Below are 26,870 nucleotides of genomic sequence, written 5' to 3' on the forward strand. Positions count from 1 at the left end.
AGTTTCTGAAGGTAAAGCCATTCAGATTTGATTTTGTGCCTTTCAGTGGAAGGAGGTTGCCCAGTTCTGGAATGTTGCACAGCAAAGGAACCTGACAAGCTGCAAACCTCAGATTTCATAAGAAGTGCAACAGTAAGCAACACAACAATGTAGTGACTTCCATGAAACAGAGGCATCGTGCAGAATCAGGAAAAACAGTTAAGAATAATATAGAGGGTCAGCCCCAGGGCTTCAACTATCACCAGCTGAAACCTTGGAAACCAGAAACTCTCCTTTTCTTCAGACAGCAAGGACTGGGAAGCAGGATGGGTTGGGCAGGATGCCCTCCTTCCACTAAAGAAAACTAACCCTCAGTTCAATGTTTCTTTCCCTTCAGTGGCCCAGAATGCTGACAATCAGTTGCCGTACTCTGCATGGCTCCTAAATACTTTATTTTGCCAAAAGGGAACTACTGTTATTTTTACTGTTATCCTCTCCTCAAGCAACATAGACTGCCTAATGTCAACTGGAGCACATAATAAATATTTTAAAATGCATAACAATAGGAAGTTATCCTCTGACTCACATCCTATTTAAAAAAAAAGCTCACTGTAAAAAACAAAGGAAGCTAGGCAAAACTGAATTGACCGGAGGATCGTGCCAAAGCAAATTCTATTACTTATTTTTACACCACATTATTTATTGATTAGTTAAATCTGTATCCTGCCTGTCCTCCAAACGGTGATCAAGACAGCTAACAGCAGTGAGAGAGAGAATAAAAGTAACAATCAAAAACATAGATAGGCAGTGAACTATCAATAACAATAACAGTCAGTTGTTAACAGATCAGGTCAGCATATAAGGCCAAAGGCCTGTCTGAATAAAAACGCATTTGACTCTTGGTGTAAGGTACATGAGCTATACTTAAAGCACTTCTTGAAATACAGGGCACTACAGAGTACACATTTAATATGATTCAGTGCATTACTATCAAATCAGCAGATCTAAGTTTTCACCACAATACACTTGAATATATCATGCTGAGAAGCCTGTAGCACAACATGATATCACAAAGCGCCTAAAAGGAAGTTCTCCAACCCACCATCTCAACTGCAAGCCCTCATGTCATAAATCCACAAAAATATGGCCTGAAAAGTCAGAGGACCCCCCTGGATTGACCTCTAATGCAGTACAAGCAGCTTCTGTCAGAACAGGAAATCCAGAGAGTCCTGACATGCTTGCAGAATTCTTTGAATCACAGCCAATGTTTTTATTCAAGCTTAGCCCCTGCAAATGAACAGTGAATGCTAGAAATGTGAAGTATTGCTTGCCTTTCCCAAGGACACTTTCCCCTACGGTGCATCACCTTTGGCTTGGGGTTTTGCTTGGGGTAGCCCCCTCCCATCTGATGAGTCAACAGTTGCATAGTGTTGGAAGCTGCAACTATTATGTCATGGTTACCTGATATTTAGAAACGTTAATGCCTGCAAGTTCAGAATGGCTTCTGGAATATAGCGAATGCAATTCTGGTACAAATTAAGGCTCTCAAGGGAAACAAAGAGGCAAGCTTCTGCAGGCAGCTCTGAGAGTCTGTTCCGTGATAAATCTGAAATAGAAACAATACATAATGTGAGACTGAATAAATCAGGAATGAGAGCAGGTTATCATAATCCATGAAGTTTGTCCTAATAAATTTGTTAGTCATTTATGCTGCCATAAGGCTATTTATTGTTTTTGATGCAAAAACTAACATGTCTACCCCTCTGGAAATTATAGGCCATGTGTGGCTCAAAATTAGGTACAGTATTTTGTAAATAGTAGCTAACAGGGATAATAAAGTAAAAAAAATACTCTAGCAACGCCAGTTGCCAACTCTTTTGAAGACAAACAAGCACACTCTCTTTTCCTCAGAGCAATCAGATTTAGATATTGTTTGTTGTTGTTATGTGCCTTCAAGTCGACTACGACCTATGGCGACCCTATGAATCAGTGACCTCTAAGAGCATCTGTCATGAACCACCCTGTTCAGATCTTGTGAGTTCAGGTGTGTGGCTTCCTTTATGGAATCAAGCCATCTCTTGTTTGGCCTTCCTCTTTTTCTACTTCCTTCTGTTTTTCCAAGCATTATTATCTTTTCTAATGAATCATGTCTTCTCATTGTGTGTCCAAAGTATGATAATCTCAGTTTCACCATTTTAGCTTCTAGTGACAGTTCTGGTTTAATTTGTTCTAACACCCAATTATTTGTCTTTTTTGCAATCCATGGTATGCACAAAGCTCTCCTCCAGCACCACATTTCAAATGAGTTGATTTTCCTCTTATCCGCTTTTTTCACTGTCCAACTTTCACATCCATACATAGAGATCAGGAATACCATGGTCTGAATGATCCTGACTTTAATGTTCAGTGACACATCATTGCATTTGAGGACCTTTTCTAGTTCTCTCACAGCTGCCCCCCCCCCCAGTCCTAGCCTTCTTCCGATTTCTTGACTATTGTCTCCACTTTGGTTAATGACTGTGCCGAGGTATTTATAATCCTTGACAAGTTCAATGTCCTCATTGTCAACTTTAAAGTTACATAAACCTTCTGTTGTCATTACTTTAATCTTTTTGACGTTCAGCTGTAGTCCTGCTTTTGTGCTTGATATTGTAGTAATGATATTGTAGTAATCATTTTTTAAAAACAATTACAAGTGAATTCTGTATTTGTGAAGGAGGGTACAGGAAGAGGAGCAATAGCAGGAAACAACAACAAAAATGCAGTGCAACCGCTCATGCATGCAGGGGTTTCATACACATGTTTTTGCACTCCTGCCCACGTCCTTCCGTGAAGTCTCCACATGTAAGTTTAGAGCATACTGACTTCCTTCAATAAAGCAAACATGGAGATGGAAATTCCCTGCCTTCCTGGGGAACTGGGAGAGGGGGGAGGAGACTGTTCCAAGCGGTAACAAGAGCACTGAGAAAAAGGAAGTCTGACAGCTATAAAGCAAAAAGAATTAGAAAAGGTATTTGGAATTATATTTATATGTCACAGCAGCACAGGTTCTTTGGCATATACCTCAACCATTTGCTATGTTCTACATAAAAACAACCACCAAGTTTTCCATCACATATAATTTTGTATAAAAAGGAGGAAGAACAGCACTCTGAAATGAACAACGCTGCAATGCAAAGATTGTGATTTGGGAATGAGTATAATTGTTGTTCTGGAAACAGATTTACTTGTTCCCACAAGTCGTCAACAGAACCTAACCATTACTTAAGGAAAAAAGTGGGGAAGGACTATACCCATGGCAGGAATATCATGTGGGTAAAAGAAAAGAAGGAAACATTTGTTCTTATTATCATGTATTTATATAGCACCATCACATGCACATGGCACTGTACATAAAATAAAATAAAAAACAGTCCCTGCCCAAAAGGTATACAATCTAGCCTTTTCGCAGGTATTAAAAAAATCTCAAAAAACTTTAATATACAATATATTCACAAATATTTATTGAATGTATCCTAAAATAATTAAATAAAAAATAGTTTGCAAACACATAACGTGTTCTACCCACTAAGCTGAACTCCAAGTAGACACACTGAAATTAATGGACCCAGTTAGTCCTGTTCATTAATTTCAATGGCTCTTCTTTGAGAATGACTAACCCTGAATACAGCCCATAATGCATAATGAAATGACAGGGGCCCTTAAACAATAGTATTGAGAGGTAAAATTTCAATTTCAATTTCTTGGGTACATTCCAACCACAAAAATCCTCCAATGGCTGAGATGGCAAATAACCTCACTCTTCTAGATGCAGATCATTTGGACCAGACTTTTCCTCTGATGAATTCAATCACTTTGATAATTCAGAGCAAAACGGTCTGATAAGCAACAAAATATAATTCAGCCAACAAAGCTTCTGCTGATTGGCCTCTACATCCTGAATAAATGTGGGTTTAGATGCATATAAATAAAAGCAGACTCCAAAGGTTGCATACTAATTAGATTGTCTGGTCTCCCACCTTCATCGTGCCAAAGGTTTACCGTATTATAAAACAGAGGAAGATCCTACCCCAACATGCTCAACTCCGGCTTCCCTCCATTTATTTATTAGTTTGGTCTTGTACATGCATGTGCTGTGCACATATGTATTAGACAGCCAGAAGGATTTGTGAGCACTCATGCTGCCCGACCAAAATGTCAAATGGATTTAGAGAGGAGAGATGACAGCAGAAGATAGCTGGATGACCACCTGTCAGAGATGCCGGAGCGGTGAATTTACTACCAACTGCTTAAAAGTAGGAGAGGCAGTTGCCTAGCAGCACCAGGTCCTACTCCACTTGTCCTAAGTGGTGGCAGGTGTTTGATGGTGGCAGTGCTTAGTGCTATACTAGTGGCAGAAGCTGCCACAATCTGGCCCCACCCCACTGTCCTAAGCCCTGGCTGACTGACTGCTATGATTATTGCAGCTCAGATCACTCTGCTGCTGATTATTTGTTTAAAATATTTTAAGACTGCCTTTAAGGGTGAAATCCTCTGAAAACGGCTTACAGAATAAAACATATAAAAATAACCACAAGAGATTACTAAGAGCCAACAATAGTAATAAAACAAGCACGCAGTCCACAAATATTGAAATCCAATACAAACATAGCTAACAACAATCCAATAAAGCAATAGGTTAAGAGAAAGTGAGAGAGAATATATGGATCTATAGGACTGTAGTGATGGGGACCGGTGGATTATATAGCATCACAACTTAAAAATGTAAAACTGAAAATAAGTTTTCGGGGGGGTTTGGAAGCTGCAAGATCTCAAAAAAAGTAGCAGAGAAGTGATGATGTGGATAGGGGACTTGAGTAGGCAGAATGAAAGCCTTAATACATACCCACCCACCAAAATACACATCATATATTTTCTACAGGTGATTGCATATTCAAGCACAGAACTATTGTTCATAATGTTGCTTCCCTGGTATTTATGCATCTTGAGACCCATGACAGATTCATGGTGTGAGAAGTGTATATATTGTGTTGCTTTTTCAGAATATTCTAAGGATAAATAAAATATGTGATTTTATTGTTAAGAATAAGTAGTTAATAAATTGATAGATTGTTTGTAATAGATATGCTATAGAGGCTGAAGTTTAACTTAGATGAAGAAAAGGGACTTTTTCTTAGAATAGGACATCTGTCTGAAGTTCAAATAAAAAGCAGCCAGAACAGACAGATTGCAGTCAAAGTTCCACTTTAAAATAGTAAGGGGATTTACGCTTAAATGATTAAAAGGTGTTTTTATGCTCAGATAATGAAGTAAGATGGCTATCTGGACAATCTGTGGTCAAAGTCTGTTTTAATATAGAAAGGGGGGTTTTGCTTGGCAGAGTCATAGGGAAATTTTACTTTGCTTGTCGTAATGGGAGTGTTCTGAGAATGTTCTGCTTAATTTATGTGCAAGGGAGGGGAGTAAAATACCATATATGGAAAATAATAAATATAGGTATGGGGTAGCTTAAATCTGAGTAATGGGAGATGTAAACAGGGGAGGAGTTTCATGTGACAGGGACAGGCGGCTCTGATAGGCTGTAACCTCTGGAGTACTCTGTCCAATGAGGAAACAGGGGAGGGACCACAGCGTCGCGCTAGAGGATAAAAGATTTGTACCAATGTCATTTGGGTGTGCCCATCCTGTGGACACCCACTCTTGCAAGACGTTGCAAGAACGTATAATAAAGCTTTTGAAACTGCTTCACTAAAAATCTTGTCTTGGTCTCTTCAGAACCGTTGTTTCTTACAATGGCGATGAACATTAATAATTAAGCGCAGACCATACTGCTACCAGCTGTCCATGGGGCTCTTATTCATTGTCTTTGTCTACTAAGTTTTCCAATCAAAACCAGACAAGAGCAGATAATGATGAAATTTATTACCTGCCCTTCACCAATAGGTCCCAGGGCAGGTCAAAACAATACAAAATATATTACTAAAAACAGTGTAAAACAAACTGATTGATTTAACTCAAGGTAATTTAAGTCACTGGTTTAAAATAATCAAGAATTGCTGATTTAAACCAGGATATACATCAACTTTCCAAACTGAGTAAGTGTGCATATTAATTGACTGCTATAACAATTAAAACCAATGACTGCAAGTTAACCTCAAATCATGCAGCTCACATGCATTTTACAGTAAGCAATTTATATCTACCTAAGACTGTAATTCTGAAATCAAGAAGTTGTGTTGCTTCTTGCACTGTATTGGATTTACCAGATCTTTTATTTGAAGAGTAAACACCCAAACTTTCCACAAGCAAATGGCTGGACAGGATACTTTTCTACCACGTGGAACATAAATGTGCATGTCCTTTGACTGACAGTCTAAATATTCATATATTGCACAATAATAAATATACTGTTGACAAAGTGTTGTGTTTATAATGCCTGACCTCAAAAGTCACATATTTTGGCCACAGTTTTACATAGAATAGCAGGCTTGTAAGTCAATGTATTTTACAGAGGGATTTACTTTACAGAGATTGTGTGTATAGTTTGATAAGTGTTTATATTATGTTCAGACACTATTTTAAGCCAATTATTTATAAGTAAAACTTAATATAATTGACACACAGAAAAGGCTCATTTAAAGAAAAGGCCACAAAGAGGGGGTTGTTGTTTTTTTGAGGGGGAGAAATGCCACCTTGTTTAATGGCTGAAGCTTGATGCAGTCACCTCTATAAAGCAATTTAACTAGCCGGTACTTCTCTGCATTTCTTCAAAAGCATCCTAATTTTGTGGGAAAATCTGTCAACTCCACACATTCGAAGTCATCGTTGGTCCCTCATACCTTTGTCCCCACCCTCTTCTACTGTCTTCCCTGCTGTTTGTTTTATAGTGTAAGCTCTTTCCAGAAAGGGAGTGGTCTGTTTTTTTTTAACTTCTGAAACTCTATAAAGCACTGTGCATGCTGATGTATTGTTATTACGGTATTTAAAAACAATTAACCCTTCCTGATGCTTCAGTACTTGTCCATCATCCATGTCCCAGATCTGTTCATTAAGCTCATGCACCCAGGAGTGCTTTGACCTCCTTTCTCCTGAATAGCAACTTCCCATGTTGCATGGATGAAATTCTTTTAAAAATTAGAGCAGTTGCAAAAGGTGTTTGAGGTATGTTACGGGTTATCTAATGATCAAAAGTTTTTTTTAAAACCAGCAACACAGAGAGTAAGAACTCCTGGGCTAGCTCTTGTTTGGATTCCGGCGGAAAAGCAGAAACAAAAACTCTTGCCACTTGATCTTGGGAACTTCATATAGCAAGACTGTGAAATGAGAAGAAATGTGTTTTCCCTACTCTGAGCTTTTTTAGAAAAACACATTATTACTAAAATATTTCTATATTGTCCTTCACCAAAACTGGTCACAGCTGTTTACGCAACTTGTAAGAATTATTTTAATGTTTCTGTTTATTATGTTTTTATATTAGCTATGTTATTTAGAAAAATAAGGTAAGATCGTAAAATGACTTTACCCTTCAGTCTCTTAGTAAGTCTCAGTTCTGACTTCATGTTTTCATCTTCTGTAATACAAGCATTTAAGTAAGATTTGTAATAAATACTGCCTAGTGCAATGCTAGGCAGATTTCCTGAAACAGGAGGGTAGGATGATCTCATGCCTTCCTCCTTGCTGACTATGGCAGAAGTATTTTTTGAACTTGGTTTATTTTAAAACTGCAAAAGCTCCTCCTGTGTAAAAACAATACCATCCCCTCCCCAGTGGTCCACAAGCCTACCTTAAGGAGGAACTTTCATCTCTTTTAAATCCAAGCTTGAATTTATGCAGTTGTTGGGCAAAGCAAAGTATCAACGGCAAAAAAAATATGAATTTTAGGTCAGGTATCGTAAATATGACACTATGCCAGTAGTGTGTTTATTATTGTGCAAGTTTTTAATTACTCATCACTACTTGAAGGCAGTCAATGGGAGAAGTGGATGGAGTGTTTTAGTCATTTATCATTTATTTTTCAAAACACACAAAGAATGGAAGAATATAAATAACTACAGGAGCCTCCATTTTTATTTTTTTATATATTGACCTAAAATGTTTTACTACTGTTATTATGACTGTGATTATGCTGCTTATATTTTACATGGTTTTAAAACTGTTTTAAATGTTGCAAGGTGCTGTGGAAAAATACTGTAATTTTGAATGGTGGCTAATAAATTTATTAAATATATAACTAGCCCTGGGACTCCCTCAGGGTTAAAAAGTGGTATAGAAATGTATTCGTAGTATTTAATTATCAAATGATTACTATCACTACTTCTACTTCAGTAATAACAACAATTTGACAATCAACAACCAGCTTTCACAGTAGACATGTACAATATGTGTTTGGCATGGAGCAGAACTCCCACTACGCAGATGGACTTCAAAACGCAAGGCATCAAAATCACGATGTTTCCATCAAGTCCTGTTCTGACAAGTTTACAAGCTCATGAAGAAATTTGCTGACAGTCTATAGACTGGTGAAATGCGATGCAAAAATAACACTTCTGCAACAAAAGAGACGCACACTGTTTCTGTAGGGGAAATATACCAAGGCAAAAGGGTCCAATGTCACCTAACCCACTTCTTCTGGCCCTGGACCAATCTCCTAAGAACTGAGTGACCTGGCTCGGCCCCTGAGATGACAGAAGTTGGCTAACCTTAAATAATTGAAGTTGCATGAGAAATGAAAGTTCAAAATCCAGCTCAATCAGGATTTGGTTTGGCCATAGGGAATGGGCTGTAGGCTGTGACGTCTGGAACAAGTCACAGAATTGCAGATAGCAAGCTCTTCTGTCTCTGTCTCTCAACTATTGCTTTCCATTCATAAAATGACAAAATGGTTTCCCTTAACACAACAAAGAGGGGCCACCTTAAAAAACTAACAAATTTCTTGTGGCATAACAACATAAGAAACATTGTGCTGGACCAGGCCAAAGGCTATATAGTCCAGCATCCTGTTCTCATAATGACCAACCAGATGCCCCAGTAGGGAGCTCAAAAGCAGGACGAGAGTGAAACAGCACTTTGCCTACCTCTGAAAGGGAGGGGCCACAGTTCAATGGCAGAGCATCTACTTGGTACACAGAAGGTCCCACGTTCAATCCCCAGCATTTCCATGTAGGGCAGGCTGAGAATCCGGCCTGAAACCCTGGAGAACAGCAGCCAGTCAGTGTAGACAATACTGAGCTAGATGGACCAATGGTCTGACTCAGTATAAGACAGCTTCCTATGTTCCTTTGTGATTCCCAGCCACTGGAATAAGCTTTTGTGTTCTACAGCTCATTTCACTAGATAGATGATGTGTTACCCTGAGTTACAGTACACGTGGTTTGGGTGGGGATTGTAAAAAAGTGAAGTCATAGGGAAATGAAATGCAGAAAAGAAGTGATAACTATGTAAGCAGTGATAATTCACAAAACAGTTCTTGATTACACAGATATCCTGGCATTGGCAAGCTAATTAAGATGGATATAATTGGCTAAAAACCCTTTAGCCCACAACTGATAGCACTGAAACTCTTGATGTATTGTAATTCAGTAGTTTCATGTTGGGGTTTCCCTTTGAAGAAAAGTTTGGTCATTATTGTGGTTTGGAGCAAAGCAAACCACAATTCCTGGTTCAGAGGATAACTAGAGGTGCAATCCTAACCCCACTTACCTAGGAGTAAGCTCTGTTGAATTTAAATAAATAAATAAATATAAATAAACAGGGCTTAATTCTGACTAGACATGTCTAGGATTGCAGTTTAAAACAGGGATTGTAGTTTGTTTCCTCTAAGCCCTAGTGAAGAGGAGCAAAGCATTCTTGATCAACATAGTCATGGTACACTATTAACTATGGTTTAGTGCGTCATGCAAACCTGCACCAATAAGTTCTCCTGTCATCTTATATCCAGTACATTTTTATAGGGATGTGAAGCCTAATGAGGTCAATGGGATTTACTTCATCATGCAATGATATTCCAAGCAAAATAATCTTGTAGCTATAGAAGAGAAAGAAATAACATTGTTGTAATATCTTTACTTGTTTCTAGTCATGTTTACACAGATTTTCTGCAACCTCATATCCTTATTTACTCAATTGTACACTGAAGGCCTGACTAAACAGTCATGTCTACGTGTTTCTTAGACTTGTACCCAAGTCATACAATGCATGCAGCAATCCATAGCAAAACAGTAGTTTAACACTGCAATGTGGGTTTAGAGTAACATGCCAGACCACCTGTATTAATACCACAATTAGAAATGGCAAGCTTCCCAAAAGAACTTTGGAAATGCTATTCCTTTTTATAGAATAAAAGTATCTCTGCTTGTTAAAATAAGCAAAAAGAGGGAATGGTAGTCCTAACTGCTATCACGAGAGCAGCCAGCACTGAACAGTGGTCCTTATATGGAAAAAACTATTTTTAATAGGCTTCCAATTTTCACTGTTCCAGTAGAAAGCAAGTTGTATTTCACTGAATTCACAGCAATTCTACTCACAAGATTCTTCCCATATAGCAACACAATGATTTTTTCATTAACAGTGCATGTTTAATCTCAATATTTTTCTCTTGTAAATTAAAGTACGTTTTTGACATGAATTATGGGCAAATGGCAAGTGAAGAAAAGAAGTGTAGCCTGCATTCCAATGCAGCCACCTGCATCTAATTCCTAATGATTTAAAGGAACATGTACATAAATACTGGTGTGAAAGGTTGAAGCCAAGCCCTCTGAACCTGAGGTTTCATTTAGCTATCATACCTATTGGTTAGCCCACAACTTCCAGGCAATCTCTAATTTTATTCTGATCTGTTCTGAAAGCATAATTTAGGAAGACGACTGGAAGCAATTGTCTGCCCCCACACAACTGCTACAAGAGAAATAGTTACAGGAAAGAAAAGCCTGTGTGGTCTAATACTAGAATTGGTCTTGGGTTCTAGCACTTTCCAGGATTCACTCTCTCCCCTTGCTCCTTGCAAAATTCTAGCAAACCCCTCTCCCTTAAACCAGTTGAATCATCCTTCATTCTTTCCTTTCAGTACAGGCTCCCTGCCAACAGCTTAAGTAAGTTTCTTTTTCAAGCAAGGGGAAAGCATTGAGCCAAGCTGGCTAAAATAAGCTGAACTAACTAAATAAATGCTGCAAGATAGTTATGCTGCAGAGTGAATTAGGTGTCTCACCTGGCTTCCAGGAATTGGTATAAATGAACAAATTCAAGGTTTTAGGGAACACACTTAAAGTCAGTCTCTGCTACTGGTCCAAAGAAATGAAACCAAATTGTTATACCAAGAAAAGGGCCTGGGAGCTTTGTATGCAGCAGGATTTTTTTTTAACATGTGGATGGACTTGGATCACCCACCCCCATGTCTAATCTAATTAGAAGTGATTCATAAGTTCAACTGAATTTGTAAATGAATGAGACATATACCATGGAGAACAGAATGTTAGGAAGTTCAGGGTATCTATGCCAACATTTAGGGCAGTATTACTTAGTCTGTTGGGTAAGTAATCTACAACCAATCTCCCTTGAGACATCAGCTGTCCAAATTCCTACTGCTTTCATAACTGTCAGTAATCCAGTCCCAACCACTGTATTATCTTTCACTATTGCACATAAATGTATATTATTAAAAACAAATCATATGAAATGAGCATGGCAGTACCATGTGAGGTGCATCATTTGGTAGGTATTTTTACACATGCATGAATGTGAGGGCACACTAGTGAAGACACATAGGTTATTCACAGCAGGAAGGGCAGAGGAAGAGCCAAGATCCTTACCGGGCTAGTCAAATCAGCTCATAGACTATGACACAACCCTACGAGCCACTCTTGAGCTATAGTTTCTTAAAAGAGTCTGTTCAATATGTTAAACATCTACAGACTGACAATCTGTTCACGTGTTGCTGAAGTAGGCAATTTTATACAGAGGAGAGGCCAACATGTGCACCTGCCACCACATATACTACACTCTTGGCCAGTTCAGGCATCATGCTAGACCATAGTTTATCATGACAGGAACTAGGCTCAGGCTTGCACACTCCTCCCTTCTTTTCCGACACAGCTACAACAGGAGATCAGAAACTTTCATATAGGTTATAAAGTTGGCTTGTTCCAACAAACCACAGTTAAACCACAGTTAAACCACAGTTTAGGGTTTCAGGTATAACACTGAACTATAGTTAATAAAAATGGAAACAAAAGCCACAAGCTTGAGGTTCACTGTGGCTCCCTTTCATAATGATAAATCACGGTTTATTGTGACATCAAAACCAGATGAATGCATGTCATGGTTGGTTTGCATTTATTGGGGAACTTGATAATATTCAGTACTAGTGTTCTTTCCACCTGCTTTGAGAGTTGGGATGATGATTATTCAATTTCTTACCCACCCTTCACCATAAGGTCCTAGGACAGGTTATAGCAATTTAAAAATACAATATTACAATACAATACAATATTAAACACAGTTGAAAACAAGTTATAGTCATAAGAATAGAGTGGGTCCTAAAAATATATGCCTCAAGTGTAGGACAGGGTAATGAGATGCATCTCCAGCGTATGATAGAAAGTATAAAATGAAGGTACCAGGTCCACCTCTGTTGGAAGAAAATTGCACAACTTCAGGGCTGCAAAATTATTATTATTATTATTGTCTTTATTTATACCCCGCCATCCTTCCAAAACTGGAACTCACGGCGGCTTCCAGATGAAAAACACATATAATTAAAACATACAGAGCCTAGATTAAAATAAAATTAAACTAATTCCAATATTAAAACCATTCATACTTATAGCTAAAAAATAATGCCCTCTCCCGGCTGCACACACACACCCAAATTCTAAGGGTGGTGGAAGTACCAAGAAGGCCCCTTCTACTGATCTGAAGACCCAAGAATGTCTGTAGGGAAGGAGGTGGTTTTTCAGATATTTGTGGAGTTAGTAGCATGTACTGCCTGTGTTACACATCACACATTATATCAGGGTGTCAAGAGAGGACTATGATCTGGTGCCAATAAAATCACTGGATTCAACAACATATCAACAGTTGTGAAAATAAAGATGAAAGAGAGCTTCAATGACTCAAGTTTCTAAAACATACTAAAGCACCCAGATCTAGCCATGGTGAATAGCAGACTACTTGGACCACTGGTCTGCTTAGTATTCCTTTCTTACATACTTAAGCAACCCACTACTGGAGAGTTTGTTTTTTCTACACAATAAATACACAATAGTAAAACTGCACAAAGCTTACATCTTCAAGCACAAATGTACACTTCAAGCCTAGTATATAGAACCCAGTTTGATTTTTTCTGTCTTTTGCCCTATATCCTTATGTAAAACTGGTTTCTTATGTGCTATCTAAGATTCATGCTTCATGAATGGGTGCTCCAAGCACTGAAGCTGTTACCAGTAGAATGTTGAGACAGATTCAACCATGATAGGGTCACCAAGTTGCAATCACAAACAATGTTTTACTAAGAGAGCAGCATGCGACTGTACTATTTTATGTGGCTCAAAGCAATGGAAAACTGGAGACTCCAACTGCAGGAAATCCAGATAGATGCTAAAAATGTGCATGCCACAAATTTATTCTAGACACAGTGCTGGAGAAAGCCAAGCCAAGACAGAATGCGTAACAAATAGATGCACTCTCTCCATATGTAAATCCTCCCCACTCCACAGACACACATGGATTCTTTGAACCCATCTTCTCTTACATCCAAGCCTAGAGATGTGACAGCTTGGGGGGGAAATGGAGGGGTAGCTTTCCCAGGATTTTTTTTTATTTTCCTGTTCCCCCCCCCAAAAATGGGGTTTTCCCCTGAATTTTTCAATTTTTCAGGGGGCCTTCACATCTCTACACAAGCCACAACCTCCTCCACAAACCCTTGTATTTAAAAAAGCCACAACCTCATTTAAAATCATTTCCACATTTTATGAAACTTTTGTTCACTAGTCCCATAATTCAATTTCCTTGCCATCCTGAGGGGTACATTCCCCTACCCATCACCACACACCTCGAGTCTGCTCAAAGATTATATTTAATCCCAAGGGACCAAATATATGTTAATGTTCTGCTTGTTAAAGTAAGATTTCCAAACACTCCATCATACATCTGTGCATATACTAACATTTAGCAGAATGTACTTAATGATTTGCCCTCACAATCATCCTGAGGGGCAAGGACACAGTCATTCTAATTTAAGGTTCTAGTGAGCTTATTTGGCTAAGTTCAAGGTTCTAGTTTTCAACAAAGTGTACAAAGCCCTATATAGCTTGGGACCAGGATACCTGAAAGACCATCTTATCCCTTATATACCCAGTCAATCACTGCGCTCTGCAGGTGAGGGCCTCCTGCAGATACCATCACATCAGGAGGTCCATTCCGCACAACATAGGAAATGGACCTTTGGTGTGGCGGCACCTACCCTGTGGAATTCCCTCCCCTTAAATCTGAGACAGGCGCCATCTCTGTTATATTTTCTGTGCCTACTGAAGACCTTCCTCTTTCAACAAACCTTGTAAGTAGAGACCTTATCCCAGTGTGCATCTGTGTTGGAATTGCTTTTTAATATATTTTAAACCTCGTTTTGTTTTTAAAGCTTTTTTAAAAATGTTTTTAAATATGTTTTGTTTTAATATGTTTTTAATGGTGGTTGTGTTTTAAAATATTTTAATATATATTAAATGTATTTAATATATTTTAAAGTTTTTATGATGTTTTAAAGTGTTTTTAGTGCTTTTGTTCCCCGCCCTGGGCTCCTACTGGGAGAAAGGGCGGGATATAAATCAAATAATGATAATAATCCTGTGAGGCAAAGTGGTGTGAGTTTATGTTTGAGGAGCAACTCGAGCTCTCTAGAAACATATAATTATGGCTGGAAAATGTTGCGTGTGTTATGGAAAAAGAAGTTACAATGGGAGCAACCCAAACTAAATCTCTCATAATACTCTGCCGCTGTTGTTACTTTATAGCCGTGCTGGCTTGCATAGTAATTTTTGTGTGTAGGGGCCCAATTGTGTGCTTTAAGTGGGGCCCAAGCATGTCTTGAAAAATGCATCCACCACTCTATGCCTTAAACAAAGGATCCACGTCCAGGTTTCATCTTCCTTTGCCCAGCCCCACCCCACCTCAATCAATCAATACATGAGAATTAACAATATCCCAAAGCATGGAGAAAAGATGCACTAGAATTCTCAGTGCAAGACACAGATGACAGGCAATGTGGAATCCCAGAAGCATTGCTTTTGCCCAGAAAGCACCGTCTCATCCTGGACCATGAGGGAATATTAACCAGGGGTACCCCACAGTTACCTGCCTGCTGTGCTGGGAGCTGATCAAGTAAATATATGCTGGGGGGTTTTCAGTGTGCCTCCAGTTTTAACACAGATACATCCCTCCCCTCTTTTAAAAAAAAGTATGCTTCAGGCATCAAAAATTTGAAACTTCCTTTATAGTCATAGGTTCCCTTACATATGTGGATGTGTAAAAGTGTAAACAAACACACAGGATAAACATGTCACTGCAGTTTTATTCCCTAACATTATACAATCGCTCTATACAGCAATATATGGTGACACTGCAAGGTCATCAAATTGCCTTGTTCTACTATAGACCCTTCGTAATGTCTTCAACAGAATAGCATCCATTGAACAGAAACCATTACTGGACTTTAGTCTAATGTTCTTTTAAGAACCCCATTCTTCTTGCTGATATCACCCTTAACTAACAAATCCCATTAAAGTTACCTCTCCCTCCCATATTTAATTTCTAATATGGCAATTAGCAGGCGTCTAGCAAAAAGTTGGAATGGTGCCAGCTTACTGGTACAGTATAAGATAAATCGATGTGGAGACATGAATCAACAATACAACACAAGCATTCAGAAAACCATGCTCAAGAGACCATCCAAAGAATACAGTAGTAGATAGTTCCCAGAGTTTAAATTTAGACACTGAAAGTCAAAAAGGTCACCTTCACACTGAAGAATACACTGTACGTTCAAGCTGGAACTAAAGGATTGTAGCCAGTAACTGAGTAACAAGTATCTTGTCTTGATTTCAAAACTGCATCTGCTTTTAAAATGACATAATTGAAACCAGTATTTTGCAGGGATGAAAAAGTAGCTGTATTTAAGTAATATTCTGTCAAGAATCTTTATCAACTACAAATAAAACTTCATAACCCCTTCAGTATAAACTGATGCAAGACTTAAATTACTGCTAAACCAGAATCCTAAGCATTTTGGGTTGACTGATAGAAGCCTCTGCTAGTCATTCAACATGAAAGGTCTGGAAGCAAACAGGAACCTTCCCACTCAATGCAGCTTTCTGATTAGATGGGAGCCCTGTGTAAACGTTCCCCAACCTATTCATGTGGAGTTGAAAAGTTTCCATACTAGGAATGGTTTTGCTAGCTTTATTTTTCTGCTAAAAATATATAAATCTATTTCTAAAAATATATTATTTCATAAAATTAATTAGCAACATAATGAATGGATATACCATCAGTCAAATCCAGCAATTTCAAAGTCGTAATTAGTTTTGTTTCAGACAACTAACCCTAGGAAATATTGATATATTGAATGCATAGCTCTTCGGGGCTTACAAAAATTGGTATGTTAACAGTTCTTAAAATTTAAAAAATACAGAGCAATAATGTCCTACTAAATTGTCATGTTCTAAATACATACAAATATTCTAATAAAAATATTTCCAAACAGAAGTTTTGAATATATCTGTCTATACATATAATAAAAATGTAAGCATCATGCTGCAATTCACAGTGCCACAGAAAGATGGCACTATGCTCAGGGCCAGGGGGCGGGGAAGGAAGGAAGGAAGGAAGGAAGGAAGGAAGGAAGGAAGGAAGTCGGGGGGAGGCAGGCAGGCTGCTGGTAAGCTGCGTAGGTGTGCTGTGCAGCGCAGTGGTGCTTGTTGAGGGGAGTGGTGATGCGGGGCCCTCTCGCTGGATCATCACCTTGTAGTGGTGAGTGGGCTTGCATGTTCCAATGAACCCTGTGAGTGATGCCGTTGGGAGTCATGCACTCCCAGCAGGGTCACCCATGGCGGTAAGATCAAGGGAGAGGAACCAGACAAAGAAAGTCCTCAACGGCAGAACAGGCGGAGGATAACAATGTGTATGTTACAACGGCTGTGAAGGCGGATGAAGGCTGCAGCAGATAAAAGACTTCCAATCGTCGTGGTATCCATGCCACTGGATCAAAGCCTTTTTCTGTCAAGATTGTGTGTTGATTGTCATGCACCGATCTCCCCACAGAAAACAAATTCACACACAGGCATCTTCCATAACAAAAGTCCCATGGCAATTGGCCAATGGTGACAGGGGCAGGACTGTGAAACCCAGAAGCCCCTAGTCATGGTCTGGTACATCGGCAGTGGATACAGATTCAGACGGATCCATTGTTAAAGACTATATTTTGGAAGACAATCTTACTCGGTCACGAGTGATCCCCAAGAAGAAGAAGATGTGGGGCAGCGGTGCCAGTGGCCTAGGTCTGCTTCGTCATGGCTGCGTTTGTCGAGGAGGTATGGTGCAGGACAGCAGCAGGGGGCTGCAGCAGTACAGGAACAGGTGACGCAAGCAGGTGATAAGTGCAAGTGAGCCCATGGCGGCCTACGAGCACCAATGCCTCCAGGAACTGGGGGGTATTGTGAGGGGAGGTGCAGGGATGCCAGGCAGGCCTGGGGAAGTGTCTTCGGAGAATGGGGTTCTTGGGGGGGTACCTGGGGTGGGTGGGGTTGGCACATGAAGTGCACAGGGGCAAAGCCCCTAGTGTGAACATAACATTTAAACCCTTTTAGGTATATTTACTGAAGCCCCTCCCCTCGCCAAATTACAATTTTTTAAATATATTTTTCACTTTTGTGAGCAGATGTGCAACTATAGCAGAGTATATGGTTTAAGTCACTTTTACAAGTGAGCTCTGAGGCCTGCCATCTCTGCACTTGATCCTACCCCACTACACAGGGGCACACAGGTGAAATGGGGATACCAAGTTCCTGAATAACACATCTGTTTTAATAATACATTTAAGTTTATAGCACCAGCAAAAAGAACCAAGGCCCCATTTTTCACTTATGTAAGACAGCTCCTTCACACGCTACAACAGGACCTCTCCTTTCTTTTGCACACATCCTGCCCAGTGGGAAGCTCCATGCAGAAAGAAAATAAGCACAGAATGTGAAAAGGAAGCACCTCCCAGACCCATAAAAAGTATTATTAGCACGACAGGTGTGTGAGTTGACAAGCGGGGCTGTTTTGGTTCCTAATGAGAAAACAAGCAAGTCAATACATAATGAGGTGGCTCAGTCCATAGATAAAAAGGAATTAATGCAAGAATTATCTGTTAGCTACAAGGAGTTGCTTCTCTTGAACTCCTCAGACAGACAAAATACTGCCCTTCTCTTTCTTGCTCGGTCTTTGTTTAGTTTCCAAACCTCAATAAAGACTATTATCCTTCTCATTTAGACATTTGATTCTTGGAAAAAAGATAAATGGAACCAAAAAGTCCAGGAAGGATGAGTTGAAATATAAAGGGGGGGGGGAATTCTGATATGACACCTTAGAAAAGAAATGTTCCTCAAAGACAACAGCTTATCTCCTTTCTGCTGTAGAGAAATATTAGATTACAGCAGGATTTCATTTTTTATAAAAGTGTTGAAGCGGTAACAAGCATGATATAAGTATATTTAACTTTTAAGCCCAGGAAGTTACCTTGGGCCAAACTAAATGGAGTATTCCCATATAGTGCAACTTTTTGCACACATTAGCATTCTGTGTTTATTTAGACCTGCATACATTATGATCAACAAATTATCAGGTTTCAGACACAACCTTTCAAATCCTGGTAAGTACTTCCAATTTTGTAATCAAGGCTTCTGCTTGCCTAAAGCATAGGTGTTGGAAGGTTTTAAGGTGTGGCACCCCAATTTTTCCTTAGTTAGCCAATAACGCCCTATTGGCTTCTCAAGAAATAAAGTAGTCCTGACATTCTTCCACACAAGCTGCTAGGGTGTGTCTCATCTCTGCCTCTTTTCCTGCCTGGCTTTTCTTACTCTGGCACTTTGGAAAGGGAGTAGCTAAGTCTAGGGTTACTGACACAGCAGCACCTTAAGGTCTAATATGTGAGCCATAAAGGCAACCATCTGCCTTTGGAGAAATCTTTTGTGTGTGTCCTTTTTGCCAGATGAATTAATGGAGATCTTCAAATAGCAATAACCTTTGGCAGAGCTTTGAACCACTTGGGAGCCTTTCTACTGTGTCCCCAAGTTCATAGCTTCACAAGTTGCAAGCTGAAGCTTATAAATGAATTCAGAATTTGACATGATTAGAAGCATGAATTGTGGTCTCAGGTGTGAATTCCCACTTTGTTCCTGTCATTACTTAAAGTTCCAGTCTGTTTCAGGACTGCCTTGCAAGCTCCATCTCTGGGGAAAACAGATCAGGATCTTCCCCTGATATGGTGTAAAGTGTCAGTGTACACACTTGTTTTAAGTGACTTGTTTAAGCTGACACTTTACACATTATAAGGGGAATTACTAAAGAAATTACATAGGTAATGGTAAGGATGCAAAGCCATAAGCCAAGCAAAGTTTTAACTGAGGCAATAAATCATTTAAAAGAATGGTGCCCAAGTGAAATCTTTCCTTAAATCAAAGGATAGTAGCCACCTTTCAGTTTCTATAGCCAACTACAGAATCCTATGATTGCAAACTAAGGAAACCAAGTGAAGAAAATGTAAAACTCCCACTTTCTGTACATCAGACACGTCATTCTCACTAACAGATGTTTTTATTTAATTTATTAAGGTTTCTATCTCACTCCTTATAAATTATCTCAGTGTGGTATTTAAAATATAATAAAACAAAAAAGGAGAAGCATGCAATCAGATAAGTAAAGCTTTCAATCTCTCATCCGTCCTAGTAAGGGCCAATAAAATCCTGTTTCAAAGCCTGGGTGAAAAAGAAAAAGATCTTCAGCTGGCAATGAACTATGGATAACATTGGCGGCAACCAAACTTCAGGGGGAAGAGCATTCCAGAGCCAGGATCCTAGTGTCAAGAAGGCCCTCAGGACCTTCTCAGGTGATCTAAAGTCTGGGGATAACAACATGGGGAGAGGTGCTCCTTTAGGTAAAGGTCCCAAACTGTATAGGGCTTTATGTATCAAAGCTAACACCTTGAATTGAGCTTGGTGACAAACAGCCTGACAGTGCACATTAAGGACTCGTGTGACATAGTTCCATGCACAAAGGTCCATCAACACTCTGGATGCTGCCTTTTGCACCAGCTGTCATCTCCTAACCATTTTCAAGGATAGTCCCACAAGAACAAGCTACAGTAGTCGGAATGGGAGGTTACTAGAGCATGGATAACCATGGCTAGGTTATTAATGTCCAGAAATGGCTATAGCTGTTGAACTAACCATCGCTTGAAAAAGGCATTCTGTGTCACTAAGACCACTTGGGCTTCAAGTGACAGAGCAGAATCTACGAGTACCCTCAGACTATGCACCCGGTCCTTTAGGGGAAGTGCAACCCTGTCCAGAAGAGGACATTTTCCTATTTCATTGATCCAGGAACCACCAAGTCACAGCACCTCCATTTTACCAGGATATAATTTGAGTTTACTGACTCTCATCCAACCCACAACTGCCTCCAGGCATTTTGTCCATAACATTGGGCCTCAACAACTGAAACTGAGCACAAAATGGACCACACTGTGTGCGAGATACCTTCTCCATAGGACTAGGACCAACTGTGGCATCAAGATCAGCCCAGATGTGAGCAACTTTGCCCTCACAGTGCCTCACAAAATTATCACAGCAGGTATGGGGAAGTTCCCACCAGCTTCCTCACTGGAAAAACTCTGGTGGATATTTCAGGGTACACTGATGGCAAAACTTTCTTTGCTACCATCACCACCACTAAGTGTGCTCTTACCTATGCTTCATCATGACACTTACACCAACTCCACTATAGCTGTCATCCAGCCTGTTTCATCCCTGCGGGTTTCGGGTGTATACCAGGGAACCATTTGGGATTCACTGTGGGCAACCACGTCAATGGCCCTTTTCATATGACTGTTTCACAGCAAGACTAGGGCCTCAACAGGGGTGACAGCAATTTCAGATGAAAACTCTCCCAGAGCATTCAGTTCCTGATAATCCAGAATTCTCTGGGGACGGACCACGTCAATTGGTCCTCCACCTTTGCAGATAAGCACTACCACTACTAGTTAATCAGGAAATGGTCAGTCCATGACAACGGGATAACCTACTGAAACATCAATCAGCTGTTCAACAGAGAGAAAAAAACAGATCTAGGGAATTATCTGTTTCATGTGTTGGGCAAATGATGTACTGAGACAGTCACGTTGAAGATTAATAATAATAATAATAATAATATCCCACCCTTCCTCCCAGTAGGAGCCCAGTAGAAGGATATGTGGACAAGTTGGTCCCAGAGTGACTGTCAAAATCACCCAGAACCTACATCCTGGGATTATCCAACACAACCCCAGAAACCAACTCTATCAGCTTGGGGAGAGAATCATGGTTTCTTTGGCCAAGCACCAGAGATAGACTCTCCAATCTGAATCCAAGATAGACTGGTCTCCTAGTAAAGGTGACTGAATCTCTTCAGACAATCACAACTCCCTGCCCAACCCTGGCTGATCCTGGCATTGCACCAGGTACCAGGCAGGGTAGATGACCTAGATCTGTGTAATGAACACCATGCCAGCCCCTTCATCTACAATCAAGTCATGAATAAGTGATGATTTATTAGACAGACAGACATAAGAACGTAACAAGAGCCCACTGGATCAGGCCAGTGGCCCCTCTAGTCCAGCATCCTATTCTCTCAGTGGCCAATAATATGCCTATGGGAAGCCCGCAAGCAAAACTTGTGTGCAATAGCCACTCTCCCCTCCTGCAGTTTTGAGCAACTTCTATCCAGAGGTATACTGGAGTTCAACAATAGCACCACCAAGCCAGAGAGCTGGCTGGCATGATAACTTGAATCCTTCAGAAGAGACCACTAGCTTGAAACGTTGTTGCCCCTTTTCTTCACCTGGCTGAATCAGCTGCGTGTTGGTGTTGGTGTTGCTAGGGTTATATCCCGCCCTTCCTCCCAGGAGGAGCCCAGGGCAGCAAACAAAAGCACCAAAAACATTAAAACATCATAAAAACAAACTCTAAAACACATTAAAACAAAACATCTTCCAAAACGTTACTTTAAAAAAGCTTTCAAAACATCTAGAGTAAAAACAGTTTTTAAAAGAAGGTTTAAGAACATGTTAAAAAGCAATTCCAACACAGATGCAAACTGGGATATGTCTCAACTTAAACAGATTGTTGAAAGAGGAAAGTTTGCCTCCACCATATCTCCCCTTGCCTATGAGTATTACAGTAGAAGCACCCTTCTCCCTCGCCCCTCCAGACACATGGTCTGAACAAAAAACAGACAAAAACACAACAGCCAGAGAAACCAGCTGCACTCCAGTAATTTATACAGCAGGTATCAAAACCAGAGACTTAAATCTAGCCCTATAGTAGCATAAAATAATACAGCGGCTAAAAAAGATGATGTGGCAAACTATCGAGACATCACTGCAGACTGCAATGCTTTTCTCTGCAAAAAAAGGAAAGAAAATAAAATGCTTCCCTTTACAAAAAAAATTTCAGCAGACATAAAAATGAGCATATAGGGAGAAGCCTTCACTCTAATTGTCTATGTAGATGCAATGAATCATGTAAGCCCACACCTGAAGTCTGAAGTGGTACAGCCCAAAAACAGGTTTACAGTCACAAATACTGTTTGCAAGAAGAAGGTCTGAGTTTACCAAGATATAAAGCAAACAGAGGTGTTGCCATTTGCTGGGCAATTTTTATGTAAGTAACTTCACTTGAAACGTTTCCAAGCTTTGTACAAATAGTGCACTCTCTTCACCCTTCCTGTGCTGTAACGCTATGCAGGTTGGAAGCAACTTTTTTAAAAGTGTACAGAAGCACTATGAAACATCTGTTGAACGGGAAATGATGAACACTGTATCCCACTGACTTTGAAGCTGGTGGTGCCCAACAGGGAGAAAGTCATAATCTGAGCTGTAATTAGTCAGAAGCAGATTTTTGTCTCTGCGATAACCAATGTAGACAGCGATTTTTTTAAAAAAAAACACCACTATTCACTCAAAGGGACCAAATGGCAATACTTAGTTGGTAAATTAATCTTTGCAACAAGGATGAGCACAAAGAAAGAAAGCAAATTTTCTTGTATAACACAGTACTCTTCCCAAAACAGAAAAGGGTATTTTTGTGTCTGCAGCTCTTCACCTCTTGCAAAACAGGCCATATAAGCAACATTAGCTTATGCTTAGAAGTCCAATGCCAAAGCTGTTTACTTATAAACAAAATTGGTTCAGTTCTTGATGAGGATCAAGAAACCTTTACTTCATTGCTAAATCTCCTACTAAATTGCAAGTGACCTATAGCAACTCACTATAGCAACATACGTATATACAATTTCCCCCAAAATGAAAAGACACGCTTTCAATTTCTTCCAGTCTTGGGCACACACAGCAGCACTCAAGAACACGACGCAGCACCTAATTTCACAAAGACTACATCTTACAGCACTTTTGGGTGTCTTCCCATCCAAACACTAGCCAGCTTTTAATCTGTTTATCTCATGCTAGATTACATATACACTGACATATCTATTACTTCTGTGAGAGAGAGAGAAAGAAAAGCAAAAAGTACTCAAACATTATTTATTTATAACCCACTTTGCCACAAAACATGGTCAAAGCAGGTCATCAACTAGGGGAGAACAAAAGGCACCAGGCAGACCTCTCTGAGGACATTTCTCTGGTCAAAGGCAGGGATGCACCAGAGAAGGGCTGTAGCAAATATCTAAGTAAAAAGACAGTTTGGTTTGGGAGAAGAGGGTCTTCAAATGCTCTTGGCCCAGGCCCGCTATATTTACTATATGTTGAGGAAAACTTTGCCTGTCACATTAGCCCAAATTAATTTGACACTCTCTTCAGATGAAGCTGTCAATTACATTTATCTTTCTCTAACTGCAAAAATTGAAGATGACAAATCTGGAGTTAGAAGCTTATGTTTCAAAAGCAATATAATAGTTGCAGGCCCTTCTCACTCTGAACATGTGGGCCAGTTGTCACAGCACCAGCAAACAGGAAGCAGGACATTACCCATCGACACCAAAAAGGAAGTAAATATCAAGAAACAGGAAAAGCAGCAGCAGCACACACACCTCTGAGGAGGTGGAGGGTGTGAGAAAGCACTAGAAATGGAAGAAATCTGGTTTTGCAAGGGAACATGTAGAAAAATGAGCAAGTTACAGGAGTTTTACCTTTCTGGTATATCTTAGATGGCAGAGGCAAAAAACAATAGTTTCTAGAGTTCTTTCAAATTTTAAGCAGCTGCTATGTAAGTGAAGAGTATTATTGTTGCTGCAGGCACATTTGCCAAACTACAATGCCATGTAATAACTTTTAATATCTGTGCTAAAATTCACTTTGTACGGTAATCAAAACACAGACACTGACCTAACATTACTGCTATTTAGAAAACCTCTGCAGAAACCTGCACTGACGTTACTTCCATGGAAAGAAAAATACAGACCCTATATAACAACAACAATAACAACATTTATTAATACATATTGCTAGTTGATTACCAATGCTATACCAAGCCCAATCTCATCTGTGGCAATTATTCTACTCTTTAGCATCCTTTAAATCTACAGGTTTCCTGACACATGAACTTTCTAACACCATGGAAGAGATAGGCACAGTCTATGAAACAAACTTTCATAAACCATTCTACCTCTTTAAAAACACTAAAATCTATTTTAAGTGAGCATGTTGTTATACCTTACTTTTCAGCCAAAATTGGCTCCAAAGTGGCTTACAATGCAAATCCATGCTACACACCATATAATTAGCAATATATTGGGGTAGAGTAATCTGGTCTGGTCCCTGGCAGTTGGTGACACCATCCAGATTCATCCCTCCAGAGGGAAGGGGCAGAAAAGCTGCAGATAGGGGCAGCTGATGTCAGAATATCATCCCACAAAATCAGCCTACATAGGTTTTTCTTCCCAGGGTGCTGCATCATGTAAGTTCTGACCACATCCCAAGATATAAAAATAGCTAGGGTTGAATGAGACCATCATCTGAATGCTCTGCCTCTGGGTTGGCTGAACCCCATCTTAGCCAGGAGCCACATACAGGGACCCGAACCCAAACACCCCTACCGGAGAGTAAGCCCTCTCCATTGACTTCTATTGTATTTATTTTCTTAGAACGACCTTTTTTCCAGCATAGTTTTGCCTGGGTTAAAACCTGCAGGAGTGCTCCGAACACAAGTTGGATGTGGCCTAAGTCCCCTCACCTCAGCCCCTCTTCTGACATGCCCCCAGAACACCCCTTTTTCATGACTTACGCCGGCTTCACTTATGCCAGTCTCAGCTGAGGCCCAGCTGAGGGACTTACATCGGCATAGGCCAGCTAAGCAGGAACCCAGCCAGCTCAGCTGGAAATCCACCGCACCAACTCCCCTGAGCCTGGCGTAAATATGAGTTGGATTGCACCCTTAGCCAATTTTCTGTGTGCAGAGGACTGGGGGAGGGGAACATGGAGAAGAATTGAAATTGCAGGTGGGGCTCACACGACTGGAAGTGATACTGTTCAGGTACAGGCTACGTACCTCATCTGAGAACTAGTCTGAGTCAAAAGTCTTTCTATCCAAGATGCCCTAAATACAGATGCTGAGACTCTCAACTGTACAGAGCATGTATTATATACCCGTGTGATGAAAAAACAACACACACATCCTTCAAAGGAATCATTTAGATCAGGAATCCCATACTAAGGAAGTTGCCAGAAAGAAAGAATTGGGGTTTATAAGTTAAAGAACACCTTAAGTAAAGGGTTCCAAAATGCTTCACAACACTTACAAGAACATACCAATTCTAGATGTAAAACAGATGTTGAATAAACATCATTGTGCTAAGATCACACTTTAATATTGTCCCAAGACAGATTACTGTATTAAAATGGAGGTTAAACTAACCCTTCTTCAAAATTATAGCCTGCAAGAAGAAACTGCTAACGAAATAACTGAAGATACAGCCTACCTCAAAGGCTGCAAAATTAGACAAGGAGGAGGCAGCTTGGTTCAAACCTCTAGCAGGAAACTTTTTAATAAAGCAAGTCTCTTCCAAGGAGTTTTTCCATGCATTTATTTGACTTTCTGCTTTCATTTGAAAATACATCATAATACAATAATAAAATGGACACATCACTAAATATCAGATTAGGCTTCATGGATGCTACAGAATGGTTCCTTCATAACTTCTTCAGTTATTACCATAATTATGGAAAAGTAACATAAGACATAAATAAGCATTTTAGTGAATAAAGCTGCAATCCATGTCTACTCAGAAGTAAGCTCCATTAGGTTCAATGGGACTTACTCCCAGGTAAGTGTGTATTGGATTGCAGCCTTACTATCTTAATTTTCTCAATGCTAAAATATATCTTCTGTTTCTGGATTCTAAACCTAAACAATGATAATCAAGTCTTACACTGCTATACAGTAATACCTCAGTTGATGAAGTAGATGCGTTCCTGGACATTACTTCTTTAACAGAAACTTTGCTACCAAAGGTAAGAATTACATGTAAAGAATAGGGATACTTTCCTACACCACCCTCCTCTAGGATGCACACCTTAACGTGGTGAGGGGGTTTGACAGTGTCAAAGAAGCTGAGAGCAATGCCGTCAGGAGTCTAGACCAAGAGGCCAGATTCCT

General features: G+C 39.8%; 1 protein-coding gene across 10 annotated transcripts in view; it reads right to left on the bottom strand.

The window, feature by feature from the left end:
- The window catches only part of LRCH3 (leucine rich repeats and calponin homology domain containing 3), a 120,913-nt gene that overhangs the window by 75,635 nt on the left and 18,408 nt on the right, over nucleotides 1-26,870 (bottom strand). For all 10 annotated transcript variants that reach the window (XM_061637563.1, XM_061637562.1, XM_061637556.1 and 7 more), the window contains exon 2: nucleotides 1,441-1,585. In XM_061637563.1, the coding sequence (XP_061493547.1) occupies nucleotides 1,441-1,585 (145 nt within the window). The remainder of the gene's footprint in view (nucleotides 1-1,440; nucleotides 1,586-26,870) is intronic.

Source organism: Rhineura floridana, chromosome 7, assembly GCF_030035675.1.
Source record: "Rhineura floridana isolate rRhiFlo1 chromosome 7, rRhiFlo1.hap2, whole genome shotgun sequence".
NCBI lineage: Eukaryota > Metazoa > Chordata > Lepidosauria > Squamata > Rhineuridae > Rhineura > Rhineura floridana.